At 50.6% G+C, this 12,445-nt stretch overlaps 1 protein-coding gene across 5 annotated transcripts in view; it reads right to left on the reverse strand.

Moving 5' to 3' along the window:
* Positions 1–2,642: 2,642 nt before the first annotated feature.
* COL27A1 (collagen type XXVII alpha 1 chain) overlaps positions 2,643–12,445 on the reverse strand; it is a 156,843-nt gene continuing 147,040 nt past the window's right edge. For 4 of the 5 annotated variants that reach the window (XM_034928907.3, XM_063594253.1, XM_063594254.1 and 1 more), the window contains 5 exons: positions 10,494–10,559; positions 8,469–8,637; positions 7,379–7,488; positions 5,684–5,902; positions 2,643–4,605 (listed from right to left, as the gene is read on the reverse strand). In XM_034928907.3, the coding sequence (XP_034784798.1) occupies positions 4,459–4,605; positions 5,684–5,902; positions 7,379–7,488; positions 8,469–8,637; positions 10,494–10,559 (711 nt within the window). In that variant the 3' untranslated portion in view covers positions 2,643–4,458. Of the gene's footprint in view, positions 4,606–5,683; positions 5,903–7,378; positions 7,489–8,468; positions 8,638–8,667; positions 9,741–10,493; positions 10,560–12,445 lie in introns of those variants that run through there. The other variant, XM_034928910.3, reaches the window with a different exon arrangement.

Here is a 12,445-nt window from a genome sequence, read left to right on the forward strand (position 1 = left end):
GGCCTAGCAGACGCTGCTGATGCCTCCAGAGCTCTGAGTGCAGTGCAGACCTCTCTCCTTTCCTCGCAGCGCAGGCAGCTGCCTCCTGGATGGCTCTGCTCCAGGGCCCCATGGCAGTCAAACCCAACTTGCCAACTCAGACCTCTGCTCATCTGTGCAAACCTGTGACTTGTCATGTTCCCAGCTCCATACCACAGACCTCCTCACCCTTTCCTGTAGCCCCACATGGGACCACTTACCGTTCCCAAATGCACAGTGCTACCTTTACCTCTGGGCCTTGGCAGGCACTGTTCCCTCTCCCCCAAGTGCCCTTCCCCATCTGGCTCACTTCTATTCCTTCTCTTTCAACCTCAGCTTGAGGAGTGTGATGGTTAATTTTATGTATCACCTTGACTGGGCCACAGGGTGCCCAGATATTTGGCCAAACACTATTCTGGGTGTGTCTGTGAAGGTGTTTTTGGATGGGATTAACATTTGAGTAATCCCATGGGAGACTGAGTAAAGCAGATGGCCCTCCCCAATGTGGCTGGGCTTCATCAAATCAGTTGAAGGCGTTTTTGGATGGGATTAACATTTGAGTAATCCCATGGGAGACTGAGTAAAGCAGATGGCCCTCCCCAATGTGGCTGGGCTTCATCCAATCAGTTGAAGGCCTGAATAGAACAAGCAGGCTGAGTACGAGCGAATTCCTTCTGCCTGACTGCCTTCAAGCTGGGACAGGTTTTTTCCCTGCCTTTGGACTTGAACTGAACCATTGGGTTTTCCTGGGTCTCAAAGCTGCCAGCAGCCAATCTTAAGATTTGTCAGCTTCCATCATTGCATGAGCCAATTTCATATAATAAATCCCTTAATATGGAGTGCAGTGGCGCCATCTCAGCTCACTGCAAGCTCCGCCTCCCAGGTTCACACCATTCTCCTGCCTCAGCCTCCTGGGTAGCTGGGACTACAGGCACCCGCCACCACACCCAGCTAATTTTTTTTGTATTTTTAGTAGAGACGGGGTTTCACTGTGTTAGCCAGGATGGTCTCGATCTCCTGACCTCGTGATCCGCCCACCTTGGCCTCCCAAAGTGCTGGGATTACAGGCGTGAGCCACCGCGCCCAGCTGCAAGTTTTTAAAATATAAAATCCTGGGTATAAACTCAACTGTTAGTGATGTGTTCTTTCTCCTCAATGAGAATGGCAGAAAAGTTCTGATTATTCATTGTCCCAGGGAAGGAGGAATAAGCTGAGGAAGAAAGAGATCTGAAACAAGGGTCAGGAAATGTGGGCTCCAGGCCAGGATACTCAGATACGTATAAATTTCAGATAAATAAATAAAAAGATTTTTAGCATAAGCATATCCTCAAAATTGCATGGAGCATACTTGTACTAAAAAATAGCTATTGTTTATCTGAAATTCAAATTCATCTGGGCATCCTATATTTTTATTTTTTAAGTCTGGCAACCCCATCTCCCAGACTCACACCCACTCACTTCTTCCGTGGCAGGTACTATTGTGACTTCTCTCAAGAATGTGACAGGCAGGGATCACTCCTTTTGAAGCATTATTCACAATAGCCAAAGGTAGAAACAGCCCAAATGTCCACCAGTTTGGCTCAAATATCCATCAGCTTATGAGCAGGTAAACAAAATGTGGTTTATCCATGCAATGGAGTACATTCAACCATAAAAAGAATGAAGTACTGATACACCTTACGACACAGATGAATCTTGAAAACATCACGCTGAGTGAAAGAGGCCGGGGTCACAAAAGGCCACATACTGTATGATTCCACTTGTATTAGGTCGGTGCCAAAGTAATTGCGGTTTTTGCCATTTAGAAGTAATGACAAAAACCGCAATTACTTTGGCACCAATGTAATATAAAATGTCTGGAGTAGGCAGAGCCGTGGACACAGAAAGCAGGCTGGTGATTTTCCAGGGGTTGGGGGAGGGTGGGACTGCTAGAATGGGTACAGGTTTCCTTTAGGGGTGATGAAAATAATACGAAATTAGATCATGGTGACGTTGCACACCATTCTGAATGTACTATCACCAGTGGCAAACTTTATGTTATGTGTAATTAACCACAATCATAATACAAACAAATTGCTCATGTTAACCTCAGTGTACCTCCTCCCTGTGTGTTAGGAGTTGAATCATGTCCCCCCAAAAGGTATGTCCTAACCCCCTGCACCAGTGAATGTGACCTCATTTGGAGATAAGGCCTTTGCAGATGAAAGTAAGTTAAGGTGGGGTCATGAGTGTGGGCTCTAATCCAATATGACTGGGGTCCTAATAAAGAGAAGATGGAGCAGAGAGACACATCAGAACACGTGTCACCACAGGGACACAGACCGAAGTGCTGCAGCTGCAAGCCAAGGAATGACTGGGGCTACCAGGAGCGGGAAGAGGCAAGGAAAGATCCTCCCCTTGAGGCTTTGGAGGGAGTGTGGCCCTGCCAACACTTTGCCTGTGTGAACTTCTGGCCTCCAGAACTGCGAGAGAGACGGTTCTGTGTTGTTTGCAGCCACCGAGTTTGTGGTATTCGTTACAGTGTAAGGAGGGCATCCTCTGAGCATCTCCTCCCACTCCCTGTCCCAGCCCAGCCAGAAACTGCCCCCCTGAGCTTTGAGAAGCAGCACGGGACCACAGGCATGTCATTCCATTGCCTCAGTTTTAAATATTTATTTAAAATCCAGAGGGGAAAAGGAGAAACGGAACCCATTGGGGTTTTAATACATTGACATGTGGACAGAGACGTAAACGAAGACAGCAGGAAAACCCAAGAATGAGACAGAGGCCAGCGGATTCTGGCGGCAGGAGGGATCCGAGCGCTGAGATGAGGCCCCAGCTGCTACAAACATGCACTTCCACGCAGAGCGTCCAGGCTGGGGCGGCAGGGCGAGGATACAGAAGTGTCGGGAGGGGGGACGGGCCAAAGTGAGGTATTAAATAATAAAAATCAAATCCAATTCCCAAAGAGACACAACTTTAGGAGAGAAATACACAATAGAGACTTTCACATACATTTTCCCCTTCTATAAAAATAATTCCATGGTTAAAATAACCTCAAAATCCAATTCAAGCGCCGACTTGTTCGCTGATGTAGCACAATTCAGAGGACGCTGAATGTCACTATGGTGTCGAACTCCGAGATTCCCATTATTATTCTGTCTCCTTGACCCAAATTTACACTTGGAGCTAATGACAATGGGTTTCTACAGAATTTAATGACAATGAAAAAGCAGGAACGATGATTGCATCTTGCAAGGACAGGCTCCTGGAACTGAGGACCTCGGAAGAGGCGATGCGGCTTCCTGAGATGGTTCCATGTTGATGCTTCACCTCTAAGGCTAGCCCTGACCCAACGCCGCTTTTGTGATTGGTTTCTTCAAGGTCAAGTTTTCACCCAAGACCTCTCCAGGGCACGCCTTCCAAGGCCAGCCTCACCTCCCTCCAGGACCGTGAAGAGCCAAGCCAACATGCTTCGCACCCAGGCCTCCCTGCTGCCTTAAAAGGACAGACATTTCAAAGTCCATAAGTTATACGGTAAATCTCTCTACTTCTGGTTTCCGGTAGGGTTTTGTTTTTGTTTTTGTTTTGCTTTTTTTTTTTTCCTTTTTTCTTTTCTTTTTTCCTCCTTAGCAGATTACCTGATGAGCACAAGGGCGATGCTAGGAAAATTCAAAAATTCCCCAAACTTTGTCATTTGGAGGAGAGAGAAAGATGCGGATGATGCCCCACATCCAAAAGTTTCTTCAAAGTCTGTGGCAAAATAATGGTAGCACCTTCAGAATCTTAAATAGGGTTGTTTTTTTTTTTTTCCTTAAAAAAATCACATACACTATGAGAGACAATTGCGAGCACCAGCGATTTCACAGTGGGAGGTAGCAAACGTGGGCACCCCCAGCCCGAGGATCTCGCCGCTTCCCACGCCTGGCTGCTCCTTCCCATCCTCTCACCTCTTTCCCGGGTGAAAAAAAAATAGTAACGCACCTTCTTTTTGTTTGTTTAAATAATATATATATATACTTCTGTCTTTCCTTTTCTCCTTTTTTCATGTCTCCTTTCTAATATTGCACATCAATAGCTCCCTAGCAGGGACCAGCTGACGAGACGCCCCCTTCCCTCAAGTTGGCTTGAATGTGGGGCTCTTTGGGCAGGAAGCTGGGGAGGGAACGGGGTGGCCGCAGAGCTGAGAGGCCATGGGGCTCAGGCAGGTTGCAGGTCCAGCTTACTCTGGCTGGCTCTTTGGTTGGTCTTTGGGGCTAAGCTGGGATCCATTGTTCCCAAGGACACCCTATCCCCTCCTACCCCCACCCACTTCTACTGGGCAGACAACAGCTGGGGTCTGCCCAAGGACCCTTGGGCAGGGGAGCTGCCTCTCCTGGAGCCATCTGCCCCTCAGTACCCTCCCCTTGCCTCTTCCTCTTCCCTCCTCCATGAGGCCTAGAGTGGCCAAGAGGTCAGAGGTCAGAGGAAGCACGCAGGTCCAACTTCCAGGCGGTACTGCTTCCCTGATGAGGCAGGAGGGAGGTTGTCCACACTGATGATGGGCAGCTGTTGGGGGTCTTGGGTCCGGAAGGTGAAGAGTGTCTGATGCCAGCGGCCATCTTGGACCTGAAGGCAGAAGGAAAAGTGCACACGTACATCCATCGTGATTCTTATCATACATCATGAGCATTTTCCCTTCCATCTTTCCTCACAATTTTTAATGGCTATACTGTATTTCATTGTAGCAATGACCTATATGGCACATTTAGATTGCTTCCACTCTTTTTATTCTTGTAAGTAATGCTGTCATGAACATCACTGTAACTAAACCTTTGTGTGCATTCTTAATTATTTCCCTAGAACTAATTCTAGAAGGATTGTTCTAGATTGCTAGACCAAAAAACAAGTACATCTCATATATATATATATATATTTTTTTTTAATTTATTTTTTCAATAAGTTTTTGGGGAACAGGTGGGGTTTGGTTACATGAATAAGTTCTTTAGTGTACACGGTACCCAATGTGTAGTCTTTTGCCCCTCACCCCTCTCCCACCCTTTTCCCCAAGTCCTCAAATTCCGTTGTACTATTCTTATGCCTTTGTGTCTTCATAGCTTAGCTCCCCCCAAAATAAGTACATTTCTAAGGTTTTGGATATATATTAGAGCTGCTATCCAGAAAGCCTCTACCAATTTATTTTCTTCCAACAGCTTCATGCGAGATTGTTGGTTTCCCCACATCCTCGTGAACACTGTGTAGTATTATTAGTTTTGTTTAGTCTTATAAAACTGATTTTTGCCTTTTCTCAACTTTCTGTCTTCCCCTACCCTGACAACCCACCCTGTTCAGGGCATTTGAAAATGACCAAAAAATATAATGAGAAGAAATTAGCCTGACTAGGGTGGGAGCAGGAAGAAGAACTATATCTTCTTTGAAAGAGCCTTGCAAGTAAGTACAACATCTACTAGCCCAAAGAATTTTTACCAGCCCAGACCTCCCCTCAGAGCTTCCCAGAGAGGAAAGTGAGTAAAAAACGATTTTAGAAAACTGTTATATTACACAAAGATGAAATCATATCTATCACATTAATATAGTATAGTATTAAAATGTTAGATATAATCTTATAATAGAAACACATTTTTCCAAACAAGTGTTTTTCCAGTTGTCCCCACATGAAGGGCCTAGGAGGGGCTCTGAGAGTTACCTTGCAGCCATCCATGGACACCTCGGGCCGGAACTGACCCCCAGCTTCAAAAATCTGTCCATTCCAGGCCCGGAAGCGTACGGCCTGCTTGGCTGGGGTCTGCCCAGTGCCCTCCTGCCACACGGTCATGTTAAGGCAGTGGATGGTGATGTGCTGGGTCACCTCGGAACTTAGCAGGTGCAGGAAATTCATCTGGACCCGGCTGATGGCAAACTCGACCTATAGAGAGGCAACGGCAGTGAGCGGCTCAGGCTGCCCCCCACACCCCCCACACCCCCCACACCGAGGGTTCCCTGCCTCTCTATGGAGGGAACAGGGATAGGCCCCTTCCTGGCAAGCATTTCCTGATATGCTCCCAGACATGTGCCCACTTGATAGACGGGGAAACTGAGGTCTGCGTGAGCTGGTCTTACAGGTTCTTGGCTGCATAAGTGGGAAGGGCCTGCCTGACTCCAGAGCCAGAGCTTCAAAGATCTTGGTGCCATCTGATCCACTCCCTTACTGTATGGGGGGTCTTTGGGCTGAGCTAGGATCCAGGGGCTCAGCGAGGGAGAGGGTTTTGCCCAAGACTAAGAGGCTCATGGAATGCAGAGGAAATGAGAGGTGTTTTCGAGACCCTTCCTAAGTCCCAAGATCCCTGTGAGGTGCGATGGGGTGCTGCCGGAAATGGCAGACCAGGGCAGGATTTGTGGCTTCAGCGCTTTCCCACACAGAGCCAGGGCCTCTCCCTGCCATTGTTTCTGATGGAGAAGGTGACCCAGTTGGGCATTCATGCCGCCAACCCAGGCGCCAAATCCAGCCTTACCCCTCTGCTAGGCAGGTTTGCTGCGTGATCCCAAAACCTTTGAGTCACCAGGGAAGAGAGCCTGTGGAGGTCACCAAGTCCCTGCTGGACTGTGAGCTCTGGCCGCAGGGGAGTTTCGAGTCTGACCTCCCTGTCCTGGCTCAGGGCCTGGCACATGATAGGGACCCAACAAAGACCTGGCGACTGGCTGGCTGCCTCTCCTAGAGATTCTCAAACTGCCAGTCTGACCCAGTCAGCACAAGGCATCTCCCAGGGTATGTGGCTGATGAAATGGGAGGGTTCCTTTCCCCCGCAGTTGGAGCAGCTTCTCACTGTGGCATAAATTGCCCCCAAATTCGGAAGGCTTAGTGGAACTACAGACCCACAATCCACTGAGGATCCCTGGGCGAGGGAGCTGTCAGGTCTCATGCTGCCACCTGCCTTGGTTTGTTGCTGAGTGGCCCTGTACCACCTAAAATGCTCAACCCAGAAACAGGCACGTGGTACGCAGGCATTGAACATGAGTTAAGTATTTGCATACATAATTCACGCAACATGCTTCAGATGAGCATCATGCTAGTTTTCTCTTTTATTTCATGCTGATGATTCATAGTTCCACAAGCCAGGCCAGCTTGGCCAACTGCTCTGCTTTAGATATTAGGCAGAAGATTCTATTTGAAGAAAGAATCATCAGCATCATATGACTCGAAAGGGTTTGTGGTTACAAATTAGTCCTACTCACTCCCAATTTATAGATAAGGAAACTGAGTCTCGGAAGGAGGCGATAATTTTCCCAAGGGCATGCAGTAAGACAGGCATAGCTCAGAACAGAACCTGGGTTGGTTGTGGCCCAGGGCAGGCTGGGGATAGAGGCAGACAGCCTGGGGGGCAGTGTGGGAGCTGATGGGTACCTTGGAGGCCGTGATGGGCTTGAGACACGTCTGTCCACCATGAGTGAAGTTGCAGGAGACCTCGATGGTGTCAGAGGAGCAGCCAAGGTTTGGATCCACCCAGTAGGTACCTGCAGGCAGCGTGGGATGGAGGTGATGTATGTATCTGGGGGATGAGCCCATACCTTGGTTCTGCAGATGGACCCTGCATCTTGTGACCTGCCGAGCCCCAGGTGAGCATGAAGTCAGGGTGGGTGAGCAGAAAAGGGATTCCTCCAACCAAGATGGAAGGAAACCTTCTGGGCAGAGCTCACAACGGGCAGAGCCCCCAGAGGAGGGGTCACATGGCTAAGTACTTGCCTATGTTGCTACTGGGATGTATCCATTTTACAGAGAAGATAACTGACATTGAGAGAGGCTGGGCCACTTGCACAAGGGATTGGGGGATCACCTAGTTGAATGGATTCTTCGAGGCCTAGGGCTCCTCCTAGGGCCTGCCGGGGGAGGGTAGGAGTCAGGTCTCCCACCCCATCAGCCAGCACTGCTGCTTACATCTAGCTTCCCCACTGGGCTTCTCAGGAAGCCAAAACCTTTGCAGCTCAAGAGTGGAACAACCGGCCATCTAGTCCCAGCCACTTGTGCAGAGGAGGCAAGGGCAGCTCGGGTTGGGGCCGTGGCTTGCCCCAGCTCACAGACCAAGTCTGAGGCAGGACTGACATTGGAACTCAGGTCTGTCTGGCTCCGCAGCTTGTCCTTCACAGCACCACATCAGCTCACAGATGAGAGAGCAGAGTCCTCATGCTCAGAAAGGGGGAAAATCCTGGCTCATCCGGGAGCCTGTGACAGGATGGGCCCCGGGGGTGGGGACTCTTACAGCCTCAGGAGCTTTTTCTGCCAGAGCTCTTGTCTCTTTGCACTGAAATGGTCATCCCCAGCATGCGGATCTTGGTATATTGTGAGGCTCTGTGACTGCTGAGTGAATAAATGACTGCCAGTGTATCTGTCTTGCTGAGGACAAAAACTCAGCCAAAATGCGGCGGAAATCAAATACTCCACCTGCCCCAGCTCCCCACCGCCAGGCGCACCCACCCCCGGCAGGAAGCCTTCTCACCATCCACCATCTTCTGCTCACAGTCCATGAGGTCCCTGCAGACCCGGGCGGGGTTCTCTTTGGTGCCCAGGGGCGTCTTAATGCTCTGGATGAGGTTGCTGAGGTAGTGTAAGGTTTTAAAGATCTCTCCTCCCTGGTCCAGCACCAGCCGGTCCGGATAGCTGTAACTCTGTCACAAGGAGAGGGTGGTCATTGGGACCTTAGGGTCCTGGTCCAGCCTGGGGTTCAAGCCTCCACAGCCCCTGGTTCTCACAACCTGGGAGGTATCTCGGTTCCACGGTCATGGCTAGAGCACAGGTTGGGTTTCTCTTTATTTTGCAGATAAGAAAACGGGCCAGGGACAAAGTGCAGGAGGAGAGGCTATCACAATGGCTCAGAGGTTTGAAAAGAGCTCAGGGTCAGACCATGTTCTCTGATATGGGACAGGCAGAGCCCCGTGAATGAGGTAGGCGAGGGTGCGTGGGACACTCGGCAGCGGCCCCCAATCTCTATCTGCAAAGAGCCTGTGGAGGAAGGGGAGGTGCTGGGGGGAGCTGACTTGGGGGTCACACAGCCCCCACTGGGCTCCCCTAGGGTGGGAGCCAGGGTCTCTGTGAGGCACCAGGAGACGGGACTGGGGCCAGCAGGCACAAGTGCTGGGAGGAGGAGTTCAGCTGAGAGGAGCAGATCTCCACTAGGGGGCAGGAGGGGACCACAGATGCTAAACAGCCGGCCATTCAGGGTTACCCTGGCCAGAATTCTCCCTTAAGCCTCAGCTTCCAGAGCTACAAATCAGAGCTAAATAAACCCTCCTTCCACTGGGGGTGGCGGAGGTCACGTGTGTGTGTGCATGTGTGTGCACGCATGTGTGAACGTGTGTCAGAGACCAGCAGCCGCTCACCCAATCCATTTCTTCTGCCTGGACAGACTACATCTTCAGCCTTATTTGTGCTCTAGCCAACGGGATGGAAGTGGAGTGATGCTAGCCCCATAGAGGCCTGGCCCAGAGACCCTCCTGCACAATTCTCTACACTCTCTTTCCCCGGTGGTGCCTCCCCCTGGTGTGGAGTGACCTTGGGAGCCACGTGTGGGAGAGGAAGAGGGCAGAGCCCCTGGCAGGTAGCCAAGGTCTGTCCTCAACAAGCCAAATTAACTTTTACGTGCACGAGAAATAAGCCTCTATTCTACCGCCAATGCAGAGTGGGTAGGAGGTGCTTGATAAACGGAGCCACTTTCCTTCATCATGTTAAGGATGTTGCAGGTCAGCGCTCTCCTGTGCGGCATCACTGGCTTCTAGGAATGGAAGGAAACGCTTCCCTTCTCCAGCCGCACTGGATCCTGAGCGTTCCCCTCTCTTTCCACTGACCTCCCCGGACAGATGGTAAGGGGCTCATCCATGCTGTCCTCCACCCTAGACTGTGAGCCCTCTGAAAGTCAAGGCTGTGACTGGCCATCCATCTGTCTCAGCATCCAGCACAGGGAACAAACAGAAATGTTCATAGGAGGTTTGAGCTGGGGGCAGTAAGTTCCCTGTCATGTGAAGGAGGCAAGGCTGCAAAGGAGGCTCCTGACCCAGGCTGGACTAGAGGACATGGGACTCCCTTCTCAGCCTGGAGTCTTACAGCTGAGTTGACCACAGGCCAGGTTCTCAGCAGAGCCCCACGAGCTAACCATGAGCTTCTTACTGCTGAAGAAACGTGGGGATGAGCCCTGGGAAGCTGTTGCGGGCTCTGGGCCCAGGCAAGCTTCTCCCCCTGACTCCAGCCAGCAAGAGCTTGGAGACTCTGAGAGGCCTCCGGAGAAAGCTCAAGGGTTCAGGGCCTGTTTCTGGCCTTGCTCTACCTGCACTGGCCATGGGACCTTGGACTCACTGCCCATTCTGAGCCTCAGTACAAACCCCCATTTGTGGATGCGAGATGCCACCAAGACCAGGACTCTGAAATGCTCCATGCAGGCCACATGGAAGGCACTGACCACATGTGGGCCATTATCTATTTGCGTTTCTCCCAGGAAGGGATCCCACATGGGGAGAGCCCCTGGAGATACCTCTGGCCTGAGTGCTCCACTGGTGTCCATCCACGTCTGGAAAGCTGCCCCAAGATCATCTTGTTGCTGGGCAAGGAAAAGACAGGGTATGTATCGTGGTCCCCCAGTGTTCTCCACACCCATCAAGTGGGAGCCCCAGGGCCACATTCCCTGGCAGGATCTTGGCCAAGTCATATGCCCTCTGCAGAACTCTCGGTCCTTCCTCTCTGCAGACAGTCAAAGCTGACCCTGCCATTCCCTTTCCCCAGGTACTAATAGCTCCCCATTGCCCTCAGGATTAAGTTCAGACTCCTCAACATGGTTATAAGACCCAGTTTGAACACTGTGGTCTTGAGCCATGTCTCTTTCCTCTCCCTCATATGTGCTGTGGCACCAGCCGCACTATAGTACTTCTAAGTTCCTAAACGCCATGATCCATCTGGCCATGGGGCCTTTGCACATGCTGTTCTCATTGCCTGGAGGACCTCTCCCTCCCTTCAATGCACCATCTGGCTATCTCCTATACCAGTGGTTCTCAAGGAGAGGCGACAATGCCCCCCAGGGGATATTTGGCAATATCTGGAGACAGTTTGGTTGTTCAAGCCGGGGGAGGGGGTACTACTTGTATCTCGTGGTTAGAGGCCAGGAATTCTGCTAAACATCCTCCAGGACAGTCACTCACAGCAAAGAATTATGCAAATGTCAGTTGCACTGTGTCTCAGAAAACCTGCCCTAGACTCATCTTATAGATGTCAGTTGTGATGGGAAGCCTCTCCCGAAGCTTCTGACTCCAGGCTAAGATGAGGGAGGCCCCCTTTCTCTATGCCCCCAGTCCCCGTGTTTCTCCTTTGGCTCGCACTTTAATGGTCTAATATAACTTTGCACCCCCAACCCTACCACTGGGCTTGGCAGAGACAGAGCTGTGGTCTTGCCATGAAAACAGCAAAAGCTGAGGCCTGGGGTCCAGAACCGGGGACTCTGGGGCTACTCCTCAGGGTCAAATTCCAGACCTGCCACTTACTAACTGCATAATCTGGGGAAAGCTGCTTAACTCTTTCTCAGTTCTTTCGTCTTGAAAATGGACCTGATAATAAAACTTCCTCACAAGAACTGCTGAAAGGAACACATGAGTGAATACATGAAAAGCACCTGTAGCCCGGGCATGGTGGCTCACGCCTGTAATCCTAGCACTTTGGGAGGCCGAGGCGGGTGTATGGCTTGAGGTCAGGAGTTCAAAACCAGCCTGGCCAACATGGTGAAAACCCGTCTCTACTAAAAATACAAAAATTAGCTGTGCGTGGTGGTTCGCGCCTATAATCCCAGCTATTCAGGAGGCTGAGGCAGGAGAATTGCTTGAACCTGGGAGGAGGAGGTTGCAGTGAGATGAGATCGTGCCACTGCACTCCAGCCTGGGAGACAGAGCAAGACTGCGTCTCAAAAAAAAAAGAAAAGAAAAGCACCTGTAATGGTGTCTGGCATTGAGCAAGCACTCAATTAGCATTAGTAGTGATTATTCAAAAAAATGCAGAATCCTCTAATTTTCTGTTTTTCCTGGATCTTTTCACTTTCCTTTCCCTGCCTTTCTTACTGATGAGAAGGACAAGGGAAGGCTGCAGAGGAGAGGCCAGGGCTGTCACTCTGTCTTTGAGGATGGTGCAGAGGGAGTGGCAGTGAGAGCAGGCATGAGGAGAGCAGAGGTTCTGAATGACGCATGGCTCAAGGGCTCCTGGCCCATTCAGTCTTTCCTCGCGGCTGTGCCCTGGGATGCTGTTGGGGCCTGATAGTAATAGTCGTGTAGCCACCGTGCAATAGTAAAATGTGGATGGACTCGTCACAGGGCTTGGGAGGAGTCATGCTCTCGGATAGGGCCACAGTGGCCAATAGGGAAGAATGCAGGGGCCCCAATCTGCCCCCTGGCCCGACTCTCTTTGTTTTTTTTTTTTTGTTTTTTTTGTTTCTTTTTGAGACAGAGT

This window comes from Pan paniscus, chromosome 11 (assembly GCF_029289425.2).
Source record: "Pan paniscus chromosome 11, NHGRI_mPanPan1-v2.0_pri, whole genome shotgun sequence".
Classification (NCBI taxonomy): Eukaryota; Metazoa; Chordata; class Mammalia; order Primates; family Hominidae; genus Pan; species Pan paniscus.